The 27,589-nt window shown below is 39.6% G+C and overlaps 2 protein-coding genes across 6 annotated transcripts in view; one reads left to right on the forward strand and one right to left on the reverse strand.

Annotated features, from left to right (window-relative positions):
- The window catches only part of RXFP2 (relaxin family peptide receptor 2), a gene marked incomplete at its 5' end in the record, with an annotated part of 70,676 nt that extends 47,677 nt beyond the window's left edge, over positions 1 to 22,999 (forward strand). Inside the window, 7 exon segments of the mRNA NM_001195757.1 lie at positions 741 to 812; positions 927 to 998; positions 3,818 to 3,889; positions 6,487 to 6,716; positions 7,386 to 7,796; positions 11,601 to 11,819; positions 22,740 to 22,999. Of these exon segments, the coding sequence (NP_001182686.1) occupies positions 741 to 812; positions 927 to 998; positions 3,818 to 3,889; positions 6,487 to 6,716; positions 7,386 to 7,796; positions 11,601 to 11,819; positions 22,740 to 22,999 (1,336 nt within the window).
- Positions 1 to 27,589, reverse strand: part of LOC106994212 (uncharacterized) — a 395,709-nt gene that overhangs the window by 325,980 nt on the left and 42,140 nt on the right. The window lies entirely within an intron of this gene.

A 27,589-nucleotide genomic window follows, 5' to 3' on the forward strand; every position in this document is an offset into this window, starting at 1 on the left:
ATACCAAAAGAGATCATTTTTGTTTGACTCTTAGGCAACTGTATATCTGTTTTATCTTTAACACCTTCTCTGGCTCAGAAAAATACTCTGGACTCTTAAAGATTCATTTCTTCTGATTTTAACAGGTCTCTTTTCCACATTTTATAGAGTCACTTTCTTAGGATTCTGTCTGGATTGGACAATCCTATTATATTTAATTCTAAACTCGCAATTTCTTCTGCAAAAATAGTCCTGTATAAGAACATATTAAAAGTGTGTGAACTTACTCTAGATTATCTGGGCAGATGCTGAGTGGACAATATTGTCTTGGTTGGAATGCAAAATAAATTAAAGATGCAAGACTTGACCTTGAAAAGCGTAGTTGGATAAACAAGAGACCATGTATATGAAGCAAGTAGCAATCACAGAAGCATGAAGAGTAGAAGTGTACAAAGAATACCTAGAGCAGGGGAAATTAACCAAAGCAGATATGAAAGCCAGGCTGGGAATGTGTTGGAGACAGGGTAAAAGGAAATTCCAGATGGGAACTGGATGAGCAAAATGTTGCATGTCTGTAAGTGTTGGAAACCGTATCCATTTGGCTGACTCATAACGGCCCTGTTGTGTAACAAGTTATCAGGTTGGTTAAATTGGATTCATATTTTCTGTTACATCAAAAGGGATGACGATAATTGTGAGGAGTAATAAGTCTGTCATTTTCTTCCAAAGTAATTGCTTTGGGTTTTCACTGTCGTCAACAGGGATCTGTCTGGCAATATGATAATGGAGCTATCACCTCACCTTTTTAAAGACTTGAAGCTTCTACAAAAACTGTAAGTTCTACTTATCATCATAATCAGGTTTAAAGGGCAACATTTTGAGCTTCCGAAATAATAATACCTTCAAACTTCTTTTCCTCTCTCATCTAATGGTAAAAAAAAAAAAAGGAACCTGTCATCCAATCCTCTTATGTATCTTCACAAGAACCAGTTTGAAAGTCTTAAACAACTTCAGTCTCTGTAAGTGAAATATTACAATTATATTGATTATAATTTTAGTGGATGTACTTAGAGACACATTTGTTTTTAAATGGGCATTTTGCACATAGAAGCATGCATTTCAGACAATTGTGAATGTCACTGATCCCATCAAGTACATACTGAATGACAAATAAGACTCATTATTTACCATTCAACATGTATGAAGTCCATTTCTGTACTTGAGGAAGTTTTCAAGAATGTCCTTCTTGAAAACTGGGTTCATGTGGCAAAATCTCTTTCTACAGTTTTCACAAAGAATTAAACTTGCAATAGTTTTGTTTCTAAAAGTTTGGTTAAAACAGATTATGTAAGACTTGCCTGCTTTTCCCCTTTGCCCTTTCCTACAAGAATCTACTTGATATTAGTCTACAGTGCATTGTTTTACTTTTAAATAAGTTTTTAAAAAGCTATCCCGCAAATATGAACATTCAGAAAATTATGTACAGTATTTTTACATTTCTTTTTTATTTTATTTATTTATTTTTTTTGAGACAGAGTCTTGCTCTGTTGCCCAGGCTGGAGTGCAGTGGCCGGATCTCAGCTCACTGCAAGCTCCGCCTCCCGGGTTCACACCATTCTCCTGCCTCAGCCTCCCAAGTAGCGGGGACTACAAGCGCCCGCCACCATGCCCAACTAGTTGTTTTTTTGTATTTTTTTAGTAGAGACAGGGTTTCACCGTGTTAGCCAGGATGGTCTCGATCTCCTGACCTCATGATCTGCCCATCTCGGCCTCCCAAAGTGCTGGGATTACAGGCTTGAGCCACCATGCCCAGCTACATTTCTACCATATTAAGTTTCAATGGTGTCAAGAACTCTGCCACTTTTCCTTTGAACTTCATGATTTCTTTCCAATGGATGGTAATTGCTGGCTAAAGGTTGTTTGTTTTCACACAGACAGCAGACTACATTGCCTGACTGCAGCCAAAAGTATTTCTTCCTTTACGTCCAAAGACCAATTCTTAATATCATCTTTTATTCTTGCTAGTTTTCTATCTGAAATTAATGCAAGATTTAGGTTTCTCTCTCAGCAGATATTAGTGAGCATCCACTGATGAAAAAGATCTGGTTCCTATTCTTAAGAAGCCATAATATTAAACATATATGTTTATTTTTTAAAATATAAGGACAGACCTGAGGATGTGGACAGCATGATTCTTCCCTTTACTTACCACATACTGCATTTCTGAAAGCCAAAATACCAAGTCACTACATAATGCCTTCCTGAAAGTCAAAGTAGCAACTATTTATTACATACCTTTTTAACTTCATTTCTACTTCGTTTCTTTATTCATTTCTACTTTTTTTCTTTAGGGTCTTTTTTTTTTTTTTTTTTTGAGACAGAGTCTTGCCCTGTCAGGCAGGAGTGCAATGGCGCAAGCTTGACCTTCCCTTCCCAGGTTCAAGCGATTCTCCTGCCTCAGTCTCCCAAGTAGCTGGGATTACAGGCAAACGCCGCCATGCCAGGCTACTTTTTTTTGTATTTTAGTAGAGACAGGGTTTCATTGTGTTGCCCAGGCTAGTCTCAAGCTCCTGAGCTCAGGCAATCCACCTGCCTCGGCCTCCCAAAGTGCTAGGATTACAGGCGTGAGCCACCGCACCTGCCCGTTCTTTCTTTTTTTACCTAAGATTCATTTACCCATTTATTTCACAAACATGTCTTAGCCATCGACTTACAAAAAGCACTGTCTTAGCACTCGGGGTACAGTGGCCTCTGCTCTTTAGGATGTTACAGGTTATTAATCAAATAATCACAGAATCCACATAAAGCTAAAACTGTATAAGTCAAGGAGAAAGCCAGAGAGGGGAAAAAAAAAAAGAAGAAGAAGGAAAATTAAACCTTTAGAAAGGGCTTAGAGTCTCCTGCTAGAGGGGCCATGCAATTACTCAGTCGTATAACAGCTCTCCCAGATTTCGTTTCTGACTTCCAAAAAGCAAGGACTCCTTGGGCAAAGGAAAACTCAGAACCATGTTGAGAAATCCTTATTCGGATTAGTTAAAAAGAAACCAAGTGAGAATCAGACATATTTTAAAACAAACATTAAAAGCAAAAGGCCTCTGTCTTTTTAGATTGTCCTCTCTCCAGCTGCTTCCTGAGAACATGGTAGCTCTTAATTCATACCACCCTAAAGAGATCTTCAAAGGGTCCACACTTGTAGCAGCAAGCATTGAGGTCAACTAAGAGAACAGAAGTGATCCTTGGATCCCTTTGAGGACATTTTATGGGGCCTGAAGGATTTAAAGGAATTTAATTAAATTTAACTTAAATTTAATTAAAGGAATTCTAAGACATACCACTGGTGTCTTAGCAAACTTCTGAATTGGAGTTCCTCTTGCTATCTTCATGGTTTTCCATCCTAAAGACACATAGGCCAGGAAGAAATGATCATATTTAAATCCAGATTCTCACAAAACTCACTTCAGTGACACTCTCAGGTTGGAAATATCATCTCCTGAATGAAACCCTCTAATTCCTATGGCATTACTTATATTAATAAAATCAAACTAAAGAGCCAACGTCATAATCACACAAATCACCACTGTCATCCTTAAATCAAAGAAATGAATGAATGTGTTGTATAAGAACATAATTCTGCATGTGAAGTGACACAATCAGTACCAAACTACAGGAGGCATAAATAGAAATAGCCATTTTCTAAGACAGTGTACTGTAAAACTTTCATCCTCATTTGCCTTGGTAACATAAGATCTTGAAGCATTATTTTTCGGATATGATGAAGAATGCGATTATTAAAGCATTTCAGCTCAACACCATTAAACCTATTGTGTGTATTTTCCAGAGACCTGGAAAGGATAGAGATTCCAAATATAAACACACGAATGTTTCAACCCATGAAGAATCTTTCTCACATGTATGTATGTATAAAAAATGGAGGAGGAAGCATGGTAAAATGTTTCAAATTATCTCCTGTAAACTGTCTAATGTATCACTGCAATGTGTTTCTATGCAACAAAAGTCGTTTTATTGAGAACTTTTTAATTTTGTCACCTTTGGTCCCTGTTCAAATAGAGTTCAATATTATGATGTGCCGACATGAATGACCCTTCTCTCTGGAAACACGCTGTTTATCCAATTGAGGTCCAATAAGAGATCAGGGTACCAGAATGCCACATATTACACAAGATGAAGTCACTGGCTAAATGGTACTCAGGCGACCTGGAAACATTAATTCACCTCACATGAATGAGCAGTCGGCTGCTCTAAGATTTGAGCCCTTAGGAAGAAAGGTGCTATATAAATTCCAGGTGTTGTTACTGTTACTAAGTGCACTACAAAATGGAGGTAATTAATCTTTATAGTAGTTTTTGATAAGTCACTTTAGTATATTTGGCTAAAGTGCACTGTGTAAGTTGTGTGAATATATGTGTTCATAATTATTTCTTTATCAACTGTGTAATCTGTGTGTTCATGATTTCAAAAATTAACCACTGTTATCTACAAAAATAGGGAGGATTCAATGTAAGATTACAAGTTGGGTGCAGCAAGTGGATGAAATGGTTGCTGTGAAGGTGTTCTTTTGGGAGAACATTTTGTTTATGTCTGTGCAGTAGGTGTGATTACTAAAAGACAAGTGTTTGATGCATTTCCACATGGTTTTGTTCTTTTTCTTTTGTGGCACTATTAGATAAATATTTAATGAGGATATCATTTCCTTGTTGTAGGCAGAATATGAGGTCTTCTTAGAATAGAGAAATGCAACCTATTTAGAACTTGATGGAGAAACTGCTGTGTTAAATATAGACCTCAGGCCAAGGTCAAGAAGGGCTCAACAATTAAGAGAAAACACATTAGCTAAGTTACTTCCCTACTAAGTAACCTACTTACTTTGCTTTCATATTCCTTGTCCTTTATTTATTGAAACATCCCCACCTCGTCACCCCCATCCCTTTCACCTGGCAACAAGTAGTGTGGTCACAGCGTAAGGTGGCCCTGAACCTATCTGAAGATAGCAGACATAATGGAATCCTAAAAGGACCAAGAAGTCAAGCCAAGTGTGTGCCAGGAACTCCAGGGAAGGAGAAGAAAAGAGAGTTTGTTATAGGTCAGGTTCCTTTAATTGGATGCCAGATATTAGGAAGCTGAATTGTAAGCTACTTGAAGGCAAGAATTGCCTCCTGTTTCTCTTCCTGACACACCTAGTGCTAAATTATTCATCATCCACTTGCTGATCCAAGAAGTATTTGTTGAGTACCCACATGTGCCAGGCACTGCTTTAGACACCAGGGACACAATGATGAACAAAAGAGAGGATGTCTGTGCCTGAGAGCTTCCATTTAGCTTTGGGAACCAGAGAGTAAAGGAGCAAGCGAGTAAATAGTCAATAAGTGCTACAAATTTAAATAAAGCAATGTAAGGAATAGAAGGAGGACTGAGGATTACCACTGAGGTGGGGTGGAAGGAAGTTGACTTTTGAGCAGACCTGAGCGGAGGTAGAAAGCAGCCCTGGCAGTATCCAGGGGAAGAATCTTCCAGGCAGGGGCTTAAGCAAAAGCAAAGCTCTGAGTACAGCATGAGCATGGCTTGTCTGAGGGTGTGTGTCTGGGTGGAGTAAGCATTGCAGGGTAAGAGGCGAGGTGGTGCAGGCAGCCAGCGGTCTGACGCTAGGCCGCCTTGGTCTAGAAACTGAATTGAGAAATGACAAAAAAAATGAATTAGACTGACAGTAAAGAGCAGAAAAGTGAACTGAAAGAAGGAGCAAACAAATAAAAATAGAATAAGTTTTATGAGAGAAAATTCTAAACACACAGGTTTGAGGGACGGCGACAGCCAAATGACCTCACCAATTCCAGCACTTCCAGATGCCTTGTGCCCAGATCCCAACTCCACTGACCACAAACAAACTTATTTTCCCATAGAAATTAAGTCCTTCCAGACCCTCGTAAGAAATCTGTGTTTAAGGCAGCTGCTTCTCTTCCCAGATTCAGTGAGAATGCATTTTCCTAGTGTCAGAGGTCTTCCCTTCCTGCCAGTGTCAGGGAAGAGGGGGCTAGTTAAAGTGAGTAGACCTTGGTGTTTAAAACTCAGGACAAGACAGAAATGTTCTAGGTGAGTGACAACAGGCTTTTCCCATCCCAAGCCCAAGCCCCTGAAAGTTTGCTGGAGATCACTTTGACAATGATAATCCACTTTTCATAATACCTTACAGAATAATCAATAAACCAATGTGACCAGGGAACACAGAGCCCCTGAGATTTCAAATTTTCATGTCCTCCTGAACTCTCCTCATCCAAGTTACTGAATTCCCATGTCCTTTAGGTTCCTCATCTTTAAAAGGATACTGCCTCGTATTTCATGAAGAACTCTTTAATTACATAAACACTACTAAACAAAAATAAACAAACCTAGTGAAGTTGTATACCTAGCATGGAGTTGCAGCCCCGATAGGATTGCAACTGTAGTTTCTGTATCATTGCTGCAAAGTGACACTTTTTTTCCCTTTGACTTTAGTTATTTCAAAAACTTTCGATACTGCTCCTATGCTCCCCATGTCCGAATATGTATGCCCTTGACGGACGGCATTTCTTCATTTGAGGACCTCTTGGCTAACAATATCCTCAGAATATTTGTCTGGGTTATAGCTTTCATTACCTGCTTTGGAAATCTTTTTGTCATTGGCATGAGATCTTTCATTAAAGCTGAAAATACAACTCACGCTATGTCCATCAAAATCCTTTGTTGTAAGTATGTTTCCAATATAGGTAGATTTAGGGTATCTTCTGTGAGCTGTGTGCTAGACGTGTGTATGATATATATATATATACGCACACACACATTTATTGGCTTTCAACAAATGGCATTTAATGTGAATTATACATCCTGGGCACATTTTTTTTCTAAATATAAAAGTTCTGGCCCTTTGTGGCTTTTTTTAGGTTGCACGACCTTACAGTGGCCTGCTCTCAGGAATATGTCTTGGGAATGCGCTAATAGGGAACCAATGAGTCAAGTGACAGATTATAAAGTTTTGTGGGTGATAAAACTAAGGTCAACTTCAATTACAATGATACCTATGCTCATTAAGCCCAGAAAATTATTCCCTTTATTAACTATGAAGATAATATACGTTAACTGTTTAACAACTAGTCCTTCCTCCTTCCAGAAAACTCCTGTTCCCATTTTTTTAAACTACAAAATAAAAACATAGTGTAGTACTTTAGAAATATGACAGATTTTTAAGTCCACTAGCTTCTTGGTACTCTGGTAGATGTTTACATTAGTTCATTTGATATCAGATGAAGGGAACTAGATCTAATTAGACAATTAAAATGCTGGAAATAGACTTAATCAGAAAACTAAAACAGAGGCATTGGAAACTGATGACATACACTGTTTCGATTCTTTCACAGGTGCTGACTGCCTGATGGGTGTTTACTTGTTCTTTGTTGGCTTTTTTGATCTAAAATACCGAGGGCAGTATCAGAAGTATGCCTTGCTGTGGATGGAGAGCGTGCAGTGCCGCCTCATGGGGTTCCTGGCCATGCTGTCCACCGAAGTCTCTGTCCTGCTACTGACCTACTTGACTTTGGAGAAGTTCCTGGTCATTGTCTTCCCCTTCAATAACATTCGGCCTGGAAAACGGCAGACCTCAGTCATCCTCATTTGCATCTGGATGGCAGGATTTTTAATAGCTGTAATTCCATTTTGGAATGAGGAGTATTTTGGAAACTTTTATGGGAAAAATGGAGTATGTTTCCCACTTTATTATGACCAAACAGAAGATGTTGGAAGTAAAGGGTATTCTCTTGGAATTTTTCTAGGTAAATTATATTTTTTCATTTCCTGGAAAAACATAATTTTGCTAGAAATACTTTAAATTTCAGCAAAGGTGGATTTGTTTCAGAAAGTGAGGTAATACAGTCAAGACTGTGTCCTTCTTTAAAAAAAAGTTTTTACTATTGCATTTATTGACGTTTTTATTAAACTTTTTATTAGACAATATTTAGTGTGGAAAATAAAGACATACTACCAGGATCTCTGGATTATCTTTTTATTATCCATAAGATCCTCTGATTTCATGTTTATATGAAATGACTATAAGCTGGAGGAATTCCAGTTTAGTGCCTCGTCCTATAAACCTACCAAGTTATTTAAACTCTTTTTTTACAATCTAGTTATGAGTTAAATAAATAATAATAAAACTCAGGAAACTAACAAGTAAGAGATACCTGAATGGAAATACCAGGAAGGTTTATTGCCTTTGTTAAATGCTGCTCTTGAGTCAGCAATGTAAGGATGCTTAATAAAGCTATTTTCTTTCCAGTTCTCTCAGTTCCTCCTAATATTTGGAAAAGAAGATCCTGTGTTCTTTATAAATGAAAGACAAGTTTAGCCCTTTAAAGTTAAAAACACTATTTTTCTATTTTCTAATATGTGTCCCTCCTGCTTAAAATTAAGGCTTTTCCCATGTCCTCTCTTTGGGGTGATCTTCTTTTTACTCTCCTAATCTTTTCTTCCCATCCAAGGAACCAACAAGCTCTCCTGTCCTTTCTTTTTCTTCAAAATTTGCTTTTGCTGCTGTTCCTTCCAGTCTCTACCCACTGCTATTGCCTTAGTTAGACACCTTACTACCTCAACCCTGAATTATTACCTTAGCCCTTACTGGTCTCATAACCTCTGGGGTCTTCCCCTTCCTCTCATTTATCTATTCACTACCATTGTTATATTCTCTAGCAAAAGGACTGTGTACACCTCCACTCAGAGACCTTCAATGACTCCCTAGTACTATCAAGGTCAAGTTTAAATTAGTCACTTAGAACTCCTCATGACATGACCCTAACCATCATGCCCAGTTCTTCTCCATCTACTCCTCTTCCTCCTCTGAAAAACAAAATATTTAGTTTACACCATTTTAGTAATACCCATCACACACTACCCTATTTGGTAGTTGTTTGGTTATAGATATGTCATTCCCAGGATCCAGAGTATTATAGGCTGTTCTTTGTATTTCCTTATCATTCATTTCCTCATTACTCCTAACATAGGTGCCCTTAATAGAGACTCTCCCTGAAACACACCACACACACACACACACACACACACACACACACACACACACCATGACATGCATTGTTTCAACAGGCATTTATTCAGCACTTACTATAGGCTGTGAACTATATACTATATTGGGTACTGGAGATACAACAGATCCAGCCTCAAAGGCCTTACAGACCACAGAGGAGGAGGCAGACAAGTCAACACGTTCTCACATCACACACAGGCTGATAAATGCCATGACGGAAGAGTACAGAATGTTCTAGGAGCCCCAGATCTGAGGAACAGGGAAGGCTTCCCAAAAGAAATGAATTCAAACTGAGGCCCAAAGGAAGAGGAGGCATTAGCCAAGTGAAGGCAGAGGAGGGTGAGGTGGGGTCTGTGTTCCAGGAACACATAGTGGATTCCCAGGCCCAAAGCCAGGAAACAGAGTAAGATGAAGGGCTGAAGAAACTCATTTTGGTGGAGCATACCATGCGGGCATGGAGCTCGGCCCAAAGGGGTTAAGTATCTGGGATATATTCCAGATAGATAAAGAGATAGTCACAAACACACACACACATACACACACACACACACAAAATCATCATCATCAATTTGTATATGAGAGGAAGAGTCCTAGAGCTCTAAAGTACAATTTTTTTCTGTTTGAAGAATATAAGAATATATAATTTTTAATTAATTTTTTATTTGAAAATAGTTTTCATTTTAGGAAAGGTGCAGTGATAGTACAATTTTCCACATATGCCCCATCAGGTTTCCCCTATTGTTAACATATTTCTTATATTACTATCGTGCATTCAGAGCATACACTTTTTTTTTTTTTTGAGACACTCTCACCCTGTCTCCCAGGCTGGAGTGCAGTGGTGCCATCTCGGCTCACTGCAACCTCCGTCTCCTGGGTTCAAGCAATGCTCTCGCCTCAGACTCCCAAGTAGCTGGGATTACAGGTGCCCACCACTATGCCCAGCTAATTTTTGTATTTTTAGTGGAGTCCAAGTTTCACCATGTTGGCCAGGCTGGTCTCAAACTCCTGACCTTAAGCAATCCGCCCACCTTGGCTTCCCAAAGTGCTGGGATTATAGGTGTGAGCCACCACGCCCAGCCTAGAACATACAGTTTTGATCCTTTCTGTAAGTCTGCTATCAGAATTTAGGGCAGGGGAGCATCTTCTAAGAGAGTGATTATTTTTTACGCTTAACAAAATTTTTTGAAAAGAGGCCTAAGACAAACCAGTTTTATAAAATTTTACCGTATGGCTTTATACTGCGATTTCATTGAATATGAAATGATTTGGATAAAAATAACAGATCACCTTGAATTTAAAGTATTTTTACTCTAGACTTCACCAATCTTACATACAGTCTAGGTTCAGATTCATATTTTTTAACAACTTTGAAAATATATGCAAGTCTTATGTTCACTGTGAGAAATGAGATGATCACTCAGGATTTCAGCGACAGCAAGAATAAAGCAAACCCGAGTCACTAAGAAGTCAGAATGAAAGGGAACAGTGATGTTGGGTGGGAATCTTGTGCATACATTTGGGCTCAAAAGAGTAATTCACATAGCTGAATTTTAAACTTTTTTCTTATTGTTTATTATAAAATTAGTCTAAAGTTTCCGAACCACAGTAGTTTAAATTACTGTAAGAAACATGAAGAAAAATAAACAAAAATACATTTTTGTTCTATGCATTATTCTTAAGACCAAAAACATTAGGAATAATGTTTCTCAGACAATTATATTCATGATAAATTCCAAGGTTATTTTATTCATTTTTTAAAATTATTTTTATTCTCTTATTATTTATGTTTATAGGATAATAAAGTGGGGTTGTTTTGATTTTTTGAGACGTGCGTAAGATTACATCAATCCCTTAAGGTTTGAATTTGCAGAGAGCTAAAAACAAAAATAGCTTCTGTTCATGCTTTAAGAGAGCTAGAGTTTACTTCATGATACGCCTAGATCTGAATTTTAGTAGTCTATAATTCCTCATAAGGGTTTATGTATTTGAAATCTCTTTTTCATCTGGCCAACCCAATGTCTTTGTTTTTATTTCCTTGAACCTGGGTTTTACCTAATACCACAGGGCTTATATAAAAGAAGGCTTCCCAGCAGGGCCTGTGGAAGAGGCACTGTATTTAACATCTAAGTACAGGTTAAGCATTTGTAACTGAAAATCCAAACTTTGAAATGCTCTAAAATATGGAACGTTTTGAGTGTCAACATGATGCCACAAGTGGAAAAATTCAACACCTGAAGCTTTTGCTTTCTGATGGTTCAAAGTATACAAACTTTGTTTCATGCACAAAATTATTTAAAATATTGTACAAAATTACTTTCAGACTATGTATATAAGATGTATATGAAACATAAATAAATTTTGTGTTTAGACTCGGGAACCATTTCCAAGATATATCATTATGAATGTGCAAATATTCCAAAATCCAAAATCCAAAACATTTCTGGTTTCAAACATTTTTGATAAGGGATACTCAACCTGTACCACAGTAATTTTACTGTTGACTTTTATGCCTGAGATGTTAAAAGTGTGCTTTTCCCAACAGGTGTGAACTTGCTGGCTTTTCTCATCATTGTGTTTTCCTATATTACTATGTTCTGTTCCATTCAAAAAACCGCCTTGCAGACCACAGAAGTAAGGAATCATTTTGGAAGAGAGGTGGCTGTTGCAAATCGTTTCTTTTTTATAGTGTTCTCTGATGCCATCTGCTGGATTCCTGTATTTGTAATTAAAATCCTTTCCCTCTTCCGGGTGGAAATACCAGGTCAGTCTCTTCTATCATTCCCAAGTATAATACATAGTGCCTTCTTACGTCCTTCTTTTGACAAGCCCAGGGTCTAGGACACATAGTTAATTATCCATAAAAACTTTTAATTTCAATACAAAGAGTTATTTCCCTCCATGTTTTATAATCAGTATTATAAAATGGAAACTGAGTAGTGGTGCAGTTCAACTAGGAATAATAAAAAGCAGGAGCTACAGAGAAAATAAGTGAATATCTTGCTTCCACCCGAGCAAGACATTGGTTCTTCACTAGGAGTATGCATAAAAAAATCAAAATATACATGCCCAGGTTCCACCTGGGACTGTTTTGTCTCTAGAAGCTAAGACCTATAGATGGATGTTATGTAAAAATTCCCCTGTAATTCTGATGCACACACATCTGGCTAGAACCACCATTCTATTCCATGGTCCTAGCCATAAAATGTCATGCTGGGCTCTGTGGAGCATGAGATATTTCCTGGAAGAGTCTCTTCCAAAAGACCAAGTTCCCTGAACACACCCCTACTTCAACCAGAGAAAATCACCTTTCCTTAGCAGAATTTCATCTGAATCCCCTTCTGGGATCTAGAGATCACAGCTATTTAGGGACCACCATCCAGGGCTTTAACCTAACTCTCAGTAAAGTACCTTGGAATCATCATCAACCTACTGTTCCAGCCTATAGCAGAGCTACTTGGGAGTTGATCCAAGACAGTAATTGTGTCTTATACATCTTGACTCCTCAGTGCCAAGCAGGATGTCTGATATTTTGATAGCCCTTATGAAAGAGTGATGAATGCACAGATGATAAACAGCTGTAACAACCTATGTCCCTCCTGTGCAGTCAGTTGTGAGGCTGTGTCAAATGTTTTGCTGCAAAATACCACACAACATTCACAACATCCTCTTAACCTATCAGTTCTGTCTCCACAAGGCACAGATGTTCCTCAGGCCGTGTAGGATATGAAAGTGAAAATTATGAAGGAGACCAGGTCAGGGCTGAATACTTGGAAACCTTTGCTGGGTGGTGAGACAAGAAGCCGTAAGAGGGCTTTGTGGGAGGTCATGTGGGGACAGCCAGTTGCATGTGAAGAACAGAGTTAATTAAATATAATAGTCACAGTTGTTCACTTGATGAGCAGCCTCCAATCTATTACTGCTACCTGCACATCTCAATTTTACACCCTAACCTTTCAAATTCAGCAGGACAAAAGTGTCTGTTGGTCTCCATTGCTCATAGAATAAAGTCCAAGTGCTGGGGTGAGCATTATAATACTTCTTACCTCCCACCCCACCCTCATACACTGTGATCCAGGCCCACTGGAATGACTGGGCTTTGTTTTTTTGTTTGTTTGTTTTTTTATTATGATGATGTCATTTTATTGAGCACTTATTTTATTTATTTATTTTTTTAATTATACTTTAAGTTCTAGGGTACATGTGCACAATGTGCAGGTTTGTTATATATGTATACATGGGCCATGTTGGTGTGCTGCACCCGTTAACTCGTCATTTACATTAGGTATATGTCCTAATGCTATCCCTCCCTCCCCCCAACAATAGGACCCGGTGTGTGATGATCCCCTTCTTCTGTCCAAGTGATGTCATTGTTCAATTCCCACCTATGAGTGAGAACATGCGGTATTTGGTTTTCTGTTCTTGCGATAGTTTGCTGAGAATGATGGTTTCCAGCTGCATTCATGTCCCTACAAAGGACATGAACTCATCCTTTTTTATGGCTGCATAGTGTTCCATGGTGTATATGTGCCACATTTTCTTCATCCAGTCTGTCACTGATGGACATTTGGGTTGATTCCAAGTCTTTGCTATTGTGAATAGTGCCTCAATAAACATACGTGTGCATGTGTCTTTATAGCAGCATGACTTATAATCCTTTGGGTATATCCCCAGTAATGGGATGGCTGGGTTGAATGGTATTTCTAGTTCTAGATCCTTGAGGAATCACCACACTGTTTTCCACAATGGTTGAACTAGTTTACAGTCCCACCAACAGTGTAAAAGTGTTCCTATTTCTCCACATCCTCTCCAGCACCTGTTGTTTCCTGATTTTTTAATGATTGCCATTCTAACTGGTGTGAGGTGGTATCTCATTGTGGTTTTGATTTGCATTTCTCTGATGGCGAGTGATGATGAGCATTTTTTCATGTGTCTGTTGGCTGTATGAATGTCTTCTTTTGAGAGGTGTCTGTTCATATCCTTTGCCCACTTTTTGATGGGGTTGTTTGTTTATTTCTTGTAAATTTCATTGAGTTATTTATAGGTTCTGGGTATTAGCCCTTTGTCAGATGAGTAGATTGCAAAAATTTTCTCCCATTCTGTAGGTTGCCTGTTCACTCTAACGGTAGTTTCTTTTGCTGTGCAGAAGCTCTTTAGTTTAATTAGATCACATTTGTCAATTTTGGCTTTTGTTGCTGTTGCTTTTAGTGTTTTAGACATGAAGTCCTTGCCCATGCTTATGTCCTGAATGGTATTACCTAGGTTTTCCTCTAGGGTTTTTATGCTTTTAGGTCTAACATTTAAGTCTCTAATCCATCTTGAATTAATTTTCATATAAGGAGTAAAGGAAGGATCCAGTTTCAGCTTTCCACTTATGGCTAGCCAATTTTCCCAGCACCATTTATTAAATAGGGAACCCTTTCCCCATTTCTTGTTTTTGTCAGGTTTGTCAAAGATCAGATGGCTGTAGATGTGTGGTATTATTTCTGAGGGCTCTGTTCTGTTCCATTGGTCTATATCTCTGTTTTGGTACCAGTACCATGCTGTTTTGGTTACTGTAGCCTTGTGGTATAGCTTTGTTCTTTTGGCTTAGGATTGTCTTGGCAATGCTGGGTCTTTTATGGTTCCATATGAACTTTAAGCAGTTTTTTCCAATTCTGTGAAGAAACTCATTGGTAGCTTAATGGGGATGGCATTGAATCTATAAATTACCTTGGGCAGTATGGCCATTTTCACAATGTTGATTCTTCCTATCCATGAGCATAGTATGTTCTTCCATTTGTTTGTGTCCTCTTTTATTTCACTGAGCAGTGGTTTGTAGTTCTCCTTGAAGAGGTCCTTTACATCCCTTGTAAGTTGGATTCCTAGGTATTTGATTCTCTTTGAAGGTATTGTGAATGGGAGTTCATCCATGATTTGGCTCTCTGTTTGTCTGTTACTGGTGTATAAGAATGCTTGTGATTTTTGCACATTGATTTTGTATTCTGAGACTTTGCTGAAGTTGCTTATCAACTTAAGGAGATTTGGGGCTGAGACGATGGGGTTTTCTAAATATACAATCATGTTATCTGCAAACAGGGACAATTTGACTTCTTCTTTTCCTAACTGAATACCCTTTATTTCTTTCTCTTGCCTGATTGCCCTAGCCAGAACTTCCAACACTATGTTGAATAGGAGTGGTGAGAGAGGGCATCCCTGTCTTGTGCCAGTTTTCAAAGGGAATTTTTCCAGTTTTTGTCCATTCAGTATGATATTGGCTGTGGGTTTGTCATAAATAGCTCTTATTATTTTGAGATACGTTCCATCAATACCGAATTTATTGAGAGTTTTTAGCATGAAGGGCTGTTGAATTTTGTCAAAGGCCTTTTCTGCATCTATTGAGATAATCATGTGGTTTTTGTCTTTGGTTCTATTTATATGCTGGATTACGTTTATTGATTTGCATATGTTGAACCAGCCTCGCATCCCAGGGATGAAGCCCACTTGATCATGGTGGATAAGCTTTCTGATGTGCTGCTGGATTCAGTTTGCCAGTATTTTATTGAGGATTTTTGCATCGATGTTCATCAGGGATACTGGTCTAAAATTCTCTTTTTTTGTTGTATCTCTGTCAGGCTTTGGTATCAGGATGATGTTGGCCTCGTGAAATGAGTTAGGGAGGATTCCCTCTTTTTCTATTGATTGGAATAGTTTCAGAAGGAATGGTACCAACTCCTCCTTGTACCTCTGGTAGAATTCGGCTGTGAATCCATCTGGTCCTGGACTTTTTTTGGTTGGTAGGCTATTAATTATTGCCTCAATTTCAGAGCCTGCTATTGGTCTATTCAGGGATTGAACTTCTTCCTGGTTTAGTCTTGGGAGATGTAAGTGTCCAGGAAATTATCCATTTCTTCTAGGTTTTCTAGTTTATTTGCGTGGAGGTGTTTATAGTGTTCTCTGATGGTACTTTGTATTTCTGTGGGGTCGGTGGTGATATCCCCTTTATCATTTTTTATTGCGTCTGTTTGATTCTTCTCTCTTTTCTTCCTTAGTAGTCTTGCTAGCGGTCTATCAATTATGTTGATCTTTTCAAAAAATCAGCTCCTGGATTCATTGATTTTTGGAGGGTTTTTTTGTGTCTCTATCTCCTTCAGTTCTGCTCTGATGTTAGTTATTTCTTGCCTTCTGCTAGCTTTTGAATGTGTTTGCTCCTGCTTCTGTAGTTCTTTTTCATCGTGATGTTAGGGTGTCAATTTTAGATCTTTCCTGCTTTCTCTTGTGGGCATTTAGTGCTATAAATTTCCCTCTACACATTGCTTTAAATGTGTCCCAGAGATTCTGGTATGTTGTATCTTTGTTCTCATTGGTTTCAAAGAACATCTTTATTTCTGCCTTCATTTCGTTATGTACCCAGTAGTCATTCAGGAGCAGGTTGCTCAGTTTCCATGTAGTTGAGCGGTTTTGATTGAGTTTCTTAGTCCTGAGTTCTAGCTTGATTGCACTGTCGTCTGAGAGACAGTTTGTTAAGATTTCTGTTCTTTTACGTTTGCTGATGAGTGCTTTACTTCCAACTATGTGGTCAATTTTGGAATAAGTGTAATGTGGTGCTGAGAAGAATATATATTCTGTTGATTTGGGGTGGAGAGTTCTGTAGATGTCTATTAGGTCCGCTTGGTGCAGAGTTGAGTTCAATTCCTGGATATCCTTGTTAATTTTCTGTCTCGTTGATCTGTCTAATGTTGACAGTGGGGTGTTAAAGTCTCCCATTATTATTGTATGGGAATCTACGTCTCTTTGTAAGTCTCTCAGGACTTGCTTTATGAATCTGGGTGCGCCTGTATTGGGTGCATATATATTTAGGATAGTTAGCTCTTCCTGATGAATTGATCCCTTTACCATTATGTAATGGCCTTCTTTGTCTCTTTTGATCTTGGATGGTTTAAAGTCTGTTTTATCGGAGACTAGGGTTGCAACCCCTGCTTTTTTTTGTTTTCCATTTGCTTGGTAGATCTTCCTCCATCCCTTTATTTTGAGCCTATGTGTGTCTCTGCATGTGAGATGGGTCTCCTGAACACAGCAAACTGATGGGTCTTGACTCTTTATCCAATTTGCCAGTCTGTGTCTTTTAATTGGACCATTTAGTCCATTTACATTTAACGTTAATATTGTTATGTGTGAACTTAATCCTGTCATTATGATATTAGCAGGTTATTTTGCTCACTAGTTGATGCAGTTTCTTCATAGCATCGATGGACTTTACATTTTGACATGTTTTTGCAATGACTGGTACGTGTTGTTCCTTTCCATGTTTAGTGCTTCCTTCAGGATCTCTTGTAGGGCAGATCTGGTGGTGACAAAATCTCTAAGCATTTGCTTGTCTGTAAAGGATTTTATTTCTCCTTCACTTATGAAACTTAGTTTGGCTAGATATGAAATTCTGGGTTGAAAATACTTTTCTTTAAGAATGTTGAATATTGGCCCCCACTCTCTTCTGGCTTGGAGAGTTTCTGCCGAGAGATCTGCTGTTAGTCTGATGGGCTTCCCTTTGTGAATAACCTGACCTTTCTCTCTGGCTGCTCTTAACATTTTTCCTTCATTTCAACTTTGGTGAATCTGACAATTATGTGTCTTGGAGTTGCTCTTCTCAAGGAGTATCTTTGTGGCATTCTCTGTATTTCCTGAATTTGAATGTTGGCCTGCCTTACTAGGTTGGGGAAGTTCTCCTGGATGATATCCTGCAGAGTGTTTTCCAACTTGGTTCCATTTTCCCCGTCACTTTCAGGCACACCAATCAGATGTAGATTTGGTCTTTTTACATAATCCCATATTTCTTGTTGGCTTTGTTCATTTCTTTTTACTCTTTTTTCTCTACACTTCTCTTCTCGCTTCATTTCATTCATTTGATCTTCAATCGCTGATACTCTTTCTTCTAGTTGATCGAGTCGGTTATTGAAGCTTGTGCATTTGTCACGTAGTTCTCGTGTTATGGTTTTCACCTCTATCAGTTCTTTTAAGGTCTTCTCTGCATTGATTGTTCTAGTTATCCATTCATCCATTCTTTTTTCAAGGTTTTTAGTTTCTTTGCGCTGGTTACATAGTTCCTCCTTTAGCTCTGAGAAGTTTGATTGACCAAAGCCTTCTTCTCTCAACTCGTCAAAGTCATTCTCTGTCCACCTTTGTTCTGTTGCTGGCGATGAGCTGTGTTCCTTTGGAGGGGGAGATGTGCTCTGATTTTTTGAATTTCCAGCTTTTCTGCACTGCTCTTTCCCCATCTTGGTGGTTTTATCTGCCTTTGGTCTTTGATGATAGTGACGTACTGATGGGGTTTGGGTGTGGGTGTCCTTTCTGTTTGTTAGTTTTCCTTCTAACAGTCAGGACCCTCAGCTGTAGGTCTGTTGGAGTTTGCTTGAGGTCCACTCCAGACCCTGTTTGCCTGGGTATCAGCAGCAGAGGCTGCAGAAGATAGAATATTGCTGAACAGTGAGTGTTGCTGTCTGATTCTTGCTCTGGAAGCTTCATCTCAGGGGTGTACCCCACCGTGTGAGGTGTGAGGTGTCTGTCTGCACCTAGTGGGGGATGTCTCCCAGTTAGGCTACTCAGGGGTCAGGGACCCACTTGAGCAGGCAGTCTGTCCGTTTTCAGATCTCAACCTCCGTGCTGGGAGATCCACTGCTCTCTTCAAAGCTGTCAGACAGGGGAATTTACCTCTGCTGAGGTTTCTGCTGCTTTTTGTATAGCTATGCCCTGTCCCCAGAGGAGGAGTCTACAAAGGCAGGCTGGCCTCCTTGAGCTGTGGTGGGCTCCACCCAATTCGAGCTTCCCAGCAGTTTTATTTACCTACTTAACCCTCAGCAATGGCAGACGCCCCTCCCCTAGCCTCGCTGCCACCTTGCAGTTAGATCTCAGACTGCTGTGCTAGCAATGAGGGAGGTTCCGTGGGCATGGGACCCTCTGGGCCAGGTGTAGGATATAATCTCCTGGTGTGCCGTTTGCTAAGACCCTTGGTAAAGTGCAGTATTAGGGTGGAGTTACCCAATTTTCCAGGTGTTGTGTGTCTCAATTTCCTTTGGCTAGGAAAAGGAATTCCCTTCCCCCTTGTGCTTCCCAGGTGAGGCAATGCCTCGCCCTGCTTCAGCTCTTGCTGGTCAGGCTGCACCCGCGGACCAGCGCCAACTGTCCGACACACCCCAGTGAGATGAACCCGGTACCTGAGTTGAAAATGCAGAAATCACCCATCTTCTGTGTCGCTCATGCTGGGAGCTAGAGGCTGGAGCTGTTCCTATTCGGCTATCTTGGGCACACCCCCGTGGGCTTTGTTTTCTGTGCTTTTCTGAGAAGACATCAGCCTTTCCTGAAGCTGTTCTCCCAACCTGGATTATACTTTCAGCTTCTAAGATTCTAACCTACTAAACACCACTTCCCATCCTCCAAGGCTCAACCCAAATGCTCCCTCTTCTATGGTACGGTGCCATTTTCTATCTCTCCTCACCCCACTTCCATGCAACCCAGTTGCTTAAACATCCAGGATGGTTTGTTTACACCTCGCTTATTGGCCTCATGTGAACTGCCTCATAGCGACACTGCTTCCGAGTGTGTCCGTTGCTTCCTTTAGATGATAAGCTTGGGGAGGCATGCATGTCTTATTCCTCTGTGCATTTTCCACAGTGTTTTTCACAGTGTTTTCAAGTAAATGCTTAGTCAACTAAAGAAGGTGAGCTGGTCCAAGAGTGATGGAATAGAGAGGATCAGTCTCATCAACCACCCCCTCACCACTACTGTCTCCACACCTTCTTAAAAAAAAAAAAAATGAAGTCTCGCTCTGTTGCCCAGGCTGGAGTGCAGTGGTGTGATCCCAACTGACTGCAACCTCTGCCTCCCTGGTTCAAGTGATCCTCCTGCCTCAGCCTCCTTAGTAGCTGGGATTACAGACGTGCACCACCACACCAGGTTAATTTTTGTATTTTTGGTAGAGATGGGGTTTCATCATGTTGGCCAGGCTGGTCTTGTACTCCTGACCCCAAGTGACCTGCCCCATCTCTTGGCCTCCCAAAGTGCTGGGATTACAAGCGTGAGCCACCATGACTGACCCTGTCTCCACACATTTTGACGTGCTTTCCTGCTTGTAGGGGGATGCAGCCCAGTGTGGTGGAAGAAGGACTCGGCAACAAGCAAGGCAGAGGTTCTGGGTTCCTCTCCTGCCCCTGCCAATGACCTGTTGAGGGATCTCAAGGAGACCATCTCACCTCACCTCAATGAGACTATCTCTAGATGGTCTCTCAAATTCCTGCTAGTTTTAATCTTCTTTGAGGCTTTTTCTCTCTGTATGAGGCCACTAGGGCTGCTATAACAAAGGACTTCCAGTTCTGGAGGCTGGAAGTCCAAGATCAAAGTGTTGGCAGGTTTGATTTCTCTTGAGTCCCTCTCATTGCCTCACAGGAGGCATCCGCTCTGCTGTGTCCTCACATGGCAGCAGGGCTCATCATCCTCAGTGAGTCCATGACACCTCAGATCATGATAAGCTTAGTAAATACCCCCATTGTCTTGTGGAAACATTACTGAGCCACACACCAGTCTTTCTTTACATGTATAGTTCAATAGTCTGAGGTTTGTCTTGAACACCTCAGTGGAACCAGGAAAAATGTCATGATCACAGTTGACAAAGCTTCTTCTTGCTTGCCCAGCTTCCCATGGTATTGTAAGAAATGCTGCCTTCACTGACCTACACCAAGCCTGTCCCCACCCTCCAAGAAGTCTGGCGTTTACTGGTCATGGCATGTCACTGACAGTACCTGGGGTCACCCAAAAGATAGGCCAGAGTTAGCTTATCTCAGAACTCAGCTGCTGCTAATCTTATGAGAAGTCTCATCCCAGCACTTTGGGAGGCCATGGATCATGAGGTCAGGAGATGAAGACCATCCTGGCTAACATGATGAAATCCCGTCTCTACTAAAAATACAAAAAAAATTAGCTGGGCATGGTGGTGGGTGCCTGTAGTCCCAGCTACTCAGGAGGCTGAGACAAGAGAATGGTGTGAACCTGGGAGGCAGAGCTTGCAGTGAGCCGAGATCACACCACTGCACTCCAGCCTGGGTGACAGAGTGAGACTCCATCTCAAAAACAAAAGAAAAGAAAACAAAACAAAACAAAAACAAAAAGAAGTCTCATTCAGAGTGGAACTTAAGTCTACAGCCATACCGCCCTGAACATGCCTGATCTCATTCAGAGTAGAACTCACGTGGCCTATTTGCCTTTACCTAAGTGAAAGCAGGTGTTATCATGCATTGTTTTTCTACGAGGTTGGGGTGGGATTCATGATCAAAATTCCCGTTGCGGGCACAACAGAAAAAGGCCGCTTATTTTGTTTTTCTTCAATCACTGACTGTTCAGATTGTCTAATTTTTTTAGATTAGGGACAAATAATATAAAAGTTCACTTAATTTAAGACAGGCTAAAACATAATTTTTTTTCATATTCCTTTCAGTTAAAAAATAAGGACAAGGAAGAGAAGATAGGATAGGAAGAGAGGAAGGTAAATATAGAAAAGGAGAGGAAAGAGATCAAAGGAAAAGAAGAAGGAAGTCAGATAAGCAGTCAGAGAAGAAATGGAAAAGGAAGAAGACATAGACAGGAAGAACAGAAAGATACAAGAAACAAGGCAGGGTCAAGAGAAGAACAAAATAACAGTGGCTGAAGGATAAAAAAACATTATGGGATTGAGAAGGAAGAGAGCAGACAAAGGATGATGAGAGAAAGCATCAATGGTCTTACCAGCCAACTCTTCACCTGAATGGGGAGTTCCCTGAAATTGTGAAGATGTGAGAGGAAGTAGCATTATGTGGTAAGGTTTGAGGATCTCAAGTCTTAGTGCCAAAAAAGCACCTCAGCAGAGCTGACTCTGGCCCAGCCCGCTGGATTCAGTGAGCAAGTTATCACCAGCCCCCTTTAACAGAGAGAGCAGATGAAGTTGAGGAAGCATAAGTGATTTGCTCACACTCACCTAGTTAAGTGTCTGACGACAAGATTAGGCCACGGGTAAAGGGAAAGATGCATTTCATGCTAACCAAGCAAATGAAATGACGCCCTCAGGAAGGACATTATCATTCCAAATTTCACCTCAAAAAGAACTTCTTGTGACCTCTTTCCCTGAATATTCTATTAGCATTTGTAGGGTTGCACAGAAGAGAATTTCATCAAGTTTAGGGGATGCATTCCACTTCGCTCTTCAAAGCTTTTAATAGGATAACAGGATAACCAGAACACCAGGGCAGGGCAATAAGCTTTCAGAACTGGATGGAGATAAGACCAAGGTCAGATCTGGCTCTTGGACCAGAAGTTTCCTGAACCCCACGCTATTGACTAAAGATTATTTCTTTATTTTTTTATTTTCCTATAAAGGAAGGTGATAAAATAGGAAAAAAATGCACTATACAGCAATTTATGGTTTACAAAATATTTTCACATATTTCGTCTTAATATCACAATGACCTTCACATTATTTACTGAAACTCAGAAAAGTTAAATCATTAAGACCTTGAATTCATAGCTTCTGTGCTCTTCCAACAAAGAGAGTTTCCTTCAGGTGAGAGAAAACTTAAAATGTACTATGTCTCCCTCTCATAAATAGCATTGACTGCAAAGTGTTATTTGTATGTTATGTCTATTTAAAACTTCAACTTTTTTTTTCACACTTTGCTTCCTTTTCCAGACACAATGACTTCCTGGATAGTGATTTTTTTCCTTCCAGTTAACAGTGCTTTGAATCCGATCCTCTATACTCTCACAACCAGCTTTTTTAAGGACAAGTTGAAACAGCTGCTGCACAAACATCGGAGGAAATCAATATTCAAAATTAAAAGAAAAAGTTTATCTACATCCATTGTGTGGATAGATGACTCCTCTTCCCTGAAACTTGGGGTTTTGAACAAAATAACACTTGGAGACAGTATAATGAAACCAGTTTCCTAGCAATCATTTTGGATCACTGGACTTTCAGTGGACTACCTAAAACAGGGGACAGCTTTTGGAAGATGATATCTGCAATGCTTTTCATCTTTACCAACGGCAAGCCTTTCTGCACAGAGAGCACAGCAAAATGGCTCCTGTCATTGCATTCCAATGGCAGCTGTACTATCTACCAATCGTGCTGAGGACAGCACCAAAGGTTCCTCTCCTCACCCGAAATGCCTGAAAAGCACATGTGAATTTGTATATAATGGGTTGAGGTGCCGCTGATCTCTAGCTAACCATCACAACCCACCAACAAATGACCACAGGTTGGCACTGTGTGGTCTTTCATATCAGGTTGCACTGTCTATGAAATAGAAACACTCACAACATCTGATTCCAGCGTGGCCATAATAACAGAAGTCTAACATCTCTTTCCTTGCTTTTTCAATATCAAATAAAACCGTCAGCATCCTGCTGGATTGACAGCAAAGGATTTCCAAAACATTCATCTACCCGAAGTCCTCCTCTGTGAAGGCCGGTGGAGTAGGCACTTTGAAAACAGAACTTCAGATCAGGTTACCATGTCTAATCTATGACCAGAGAGTCACACTGATGAAGCCTAATAACATTCACCTTTTGGATTTTATTTAATGTCAGAAGAGATGAATTCTTAAGACATTTTTCTTAAGGTTGCCCAGGGCACAAAGCAAAATTGGACACCTTCACTGCCAAAAACTACACTTTAATATTCTTAAAGTATAATTTATTTAGAGCAGTATCCCTATTGCTGGCAAGTTCTGCTTTCATAAAATATGCAGATAAGAAGTGTTAAAGGGGATTCAAGAATTGTGGTTTTATTTGGGACTGTCTGCATACTCATATTGGTTTTGTTCTCATTGTTTTTAACAAAAAAGCAACTAAGTTTGGGGTTGTTTTTTGAAAACGAAACTGAAAAAAATTATATGTGAAAATGAGAATCGGGTAAATAAAATTACGTTTTACATTTGTCCATCTATTATTTTAAACTTAACAAAGACCATGGATGGGGTTTATTGACTGTTAAGCATGTTTCTCCTGATAAAGAATATAGCCAGGAAACACAGTGTTTCAGTTCACAAGACATATCCTACATTTTTCTTTCTCTTCCCCTTTTGCCACAGTATGAGGCAGTTACTTAATTTCTTCACTGTTCACTTCATTCTGAGTTCCTTTAATGAGATAAAATGTAAGCAGCTAAGACCAGCACAACACCTCCTATTACATATTGAATGGACACCCTTTATCCAGTAGCATCCGGAAGAGAAAGAAATGCAGAGTTCATGGGTCCCAGCCATTCTGGTAATTTACTTGTTCCTACTTACTATTGACTAAAATCATAACCTGAGTTCCTTCATTTTGATCAAGTAAGATATTTCTCATGTATAATAAACTATTTTCATTAGGATTCTAGAAATAATGTTCCCACTCATTGACTATGCTGCCCTTTCCCTTATGGCTTTAAAGTTTTCTCCATCTTGTCTCCTCAGTATGATGAATTGCGTCCTCACTTGTTTTCCAGGTTTGCTGACATTTTATTAAATGTCTTTGCCAGTCCTTGATCATCTTACGATTTATTTCCTAATACATTTTCTAACACCAGGAGCATAAATAAGGGGTAGACCCTGAGCCTAGAGTATTGTAATTTTAGCACCAATATGTGTCTCCCGTTCTTGAAAAGCATCATCCGTGGTCCATGAACCAAGTCTCTGGGAACCATGGTTTGTAAGAGCCCACACTTTGCCGTAGTGCACTGAGTGGGCGTGAGACGAGGCACACGACCAGATGCTTTGGGGAAGGTGGCAGCTGTATGGAAAAATGGAGGCTCTGCATAGGTCAGCAACATGCCAACAAATAGCATGCACTTCATATCTGATAGCTTGGTGATTTACAGTCTTAGTCTGTACTGCTCTACAACTAGAAAAGCATTAGAAATATGTATTATTTTAGCAAATAATAGTCTTTAATCTGGATTGAGTGAGAACTTTTGTGCTAGGCCAAGCCTGCTTTCTAAACACGGTATTTCTGTGTGGTTATGAAAATATCATCTGTGTTCATGAACCATTTTCCGTGACAATATAAACATCAATTAAATGTCACTGCAGAATTTAAGAGGCCATAGACGGTGCCATCTCTGAGTGGGAGAGAGTGTGGGCAAATCATCTGCTCCACATCCTAACTATGCATCTGTATATGACTGATGTCTTGAAGAGGATAAGAAGAAAATACCCTAAAAAGTCAATACGTAGCTTCAGACGAGTGTACAGAAAAAGGGTATGTGTTTTATTTGTATTAGACATCGGTAAGATTGTTTACATAGCTTTGTTTCATCCTAGAGGCTTTTGTTCATAGCTTTCATAGCTTTTTTTTTCTCATTCAATAGGCTATTTCAGAAATTGCAATCGACATAAACTATTCTATCAAAAGAGTTCATGTCAATTGCAGTTGCTGAAATGCCTCTCGATGGTCAGAAGCTTTAGGAGAAATTACATTTATTTGAGCTTTATGTACAGGTAGCACTATCACCTTTCTCCAACCCTACCCTACACCCCAGCTCTGCAGCTCCATTCAGCAGGTCTCCATTGCATCATGAAGCCACAAAAGCAGGTCCATCACCCCAAGGTTTATCTCTTAAGGATGACCCTGGTGCCAAATTGAGTTCATATTTGGTGATTTGCTATAGATTTGCTCATGCTACATTTTCAAGACTTTATCTCACCCAAGGTAAAAACTTACTTTACCATCCTCAAGTTAGTAAGCAATACAGAGCTCCCAAGAGTGCATGTGATAGAAAGGAGAAACCATAGTGTGTCGCCAATCATATCTAACCTATTATTTTATAAACGTCCCAAGGGGAGCTGACAGAAATCTTCCAAAATTAACCAGAAATACATGTAAGGCACATTTCTTTTTCACTGTTTTCAATGTAGCATACATGGGCATATACAAAGTTGCCTTAGACAACTTCACTCAAGAAACAAAATATTAAAGATAAGAATTTGTATTTCCTTATTCCCTTGCCCTGGTGAATAAAGAAAGGGAGAGCCATTACAAAGATCTCCATATTTACCTGCTTTTATATTTGCCTGTTTATATGTCAGTTTTCTGACATTCTGTTTATGCAAGATGTAAGATGCATATTTAGTAATGATCATTTTCATTTTTGAGCCAGGAAAATGAAATGATATTAGACTATTCTCTTTCTAAAGGGCTTTTCAGTAGGAGACTTCAAAGTCCTTGAGAAATACTTCCTAAATCCCTATAAACTAATAGAACCTATTACTCAATGTATTTCATTAGAATTGTCTTCAGGATATTTCCCCACATCCCACATATGGGAGAAATAAATTACAAACGAAGAAATTGTGAACAACAAGGCCAAGTTACAAAACTGCACATCCAGAAATGTGAACCTTCTGCTGTCTGAAGCCCATGGTGACATTTCTTACCTCTAAGCTCTACGCACACTCATAACTATTTTGAGTTATAAGCTCACAAGTGGCTTCAATATAAGAAGAAATTACTTCTAGACCACCTGAGAATCAATAATGCTTTTACCGGTTTCACAAATTTCTGAATTCATGATGCTGGGGTGTTTGATTTAGCAATGATTTTTAATGGAAACCATACCCTTTCCTGCTATAGGCAACACACATTTAAGGCAAGGAAATAGAGGTCAAAAGTCAGGGGGCTGGAGCTGTAGGTTTAGTTCAACCATCAACTGCTTACATGACCTCAGACAAATATCTTTATGTCTCTTCACTTATCTGTAATTGAGTTTCCTTAAGATCAAATCACATAAACAGATGTCTGGTCCCCTGTCTCTCAAAATCTGTTTTGTGGATAAAACCACATGTTGAAGGTCCAAGTGGTAAGCATCTAAAAATTTACATCAAGTGCAAAGATCATTCCATTCTCAACTCCCCTGGGATATTATACATTGTTCACGAAGAGTCAATGCAAAGGGCACCAATGTTCAGAAATCCAGTCCTTTGAGGGGAGGCTTACAGGACCCCATTCTGCTGTGAAAAGAAAGCTGAAGCAAACCTCAGACAACGAAGCTTTTCTAAACCATGGCAGCTTGCCAAAGAACAACAGTAAGTACCACGTAAAAATTAGGTTACCTATTGCTAGCAAAATTTAGGAATGCAGAGATCAGGAAGATTAACATGCAATTGTTTTACCACAGATCACAGACTGGTCTCTTCACATAAGTGTAGGTCTACTACTGCCTACATCATTCGCTAAACCAGATGTAAATGCACAGGAATGTCTAGTATGTATGAGTGGGTATATTCCTGGGAAAAGTGTTGTAGGATAAAGAGATAACTGTTTAATTTCCCCATAGAACCAGGATAGAACATGTGGTTCTTAACCAAGGTTGATGCCTACCTCAAGTCTTGCACCATCAGCAACACATTCTTTCCTGTGTATCATCAACTTCTCTTCCTCCCTACTCGCTCTTTCCCCTCAGCTCTCAATGCTCAAATATCTCACACCTAAAAAGACATTCCTACCACCCGACACCCTCTTATAGCTTCTGTCTTGTTCTCAAATGCTCTTTACAGCTAA

This window comes from Macaca mulatta, chromosome 17, assembly GCF_049350105.2.
Source record: "Macaca mulatta isolate MMU2019108-1 chromosome 17, T2T-MMU8v2.0, whole genome shotgun sequence".
NCBI classification, from domain to species: Eukaryota; Metazoa; Chordata; class Mammalia; order Primates; family Cercopithecidae; genus Macaca; species Macaca mulatta.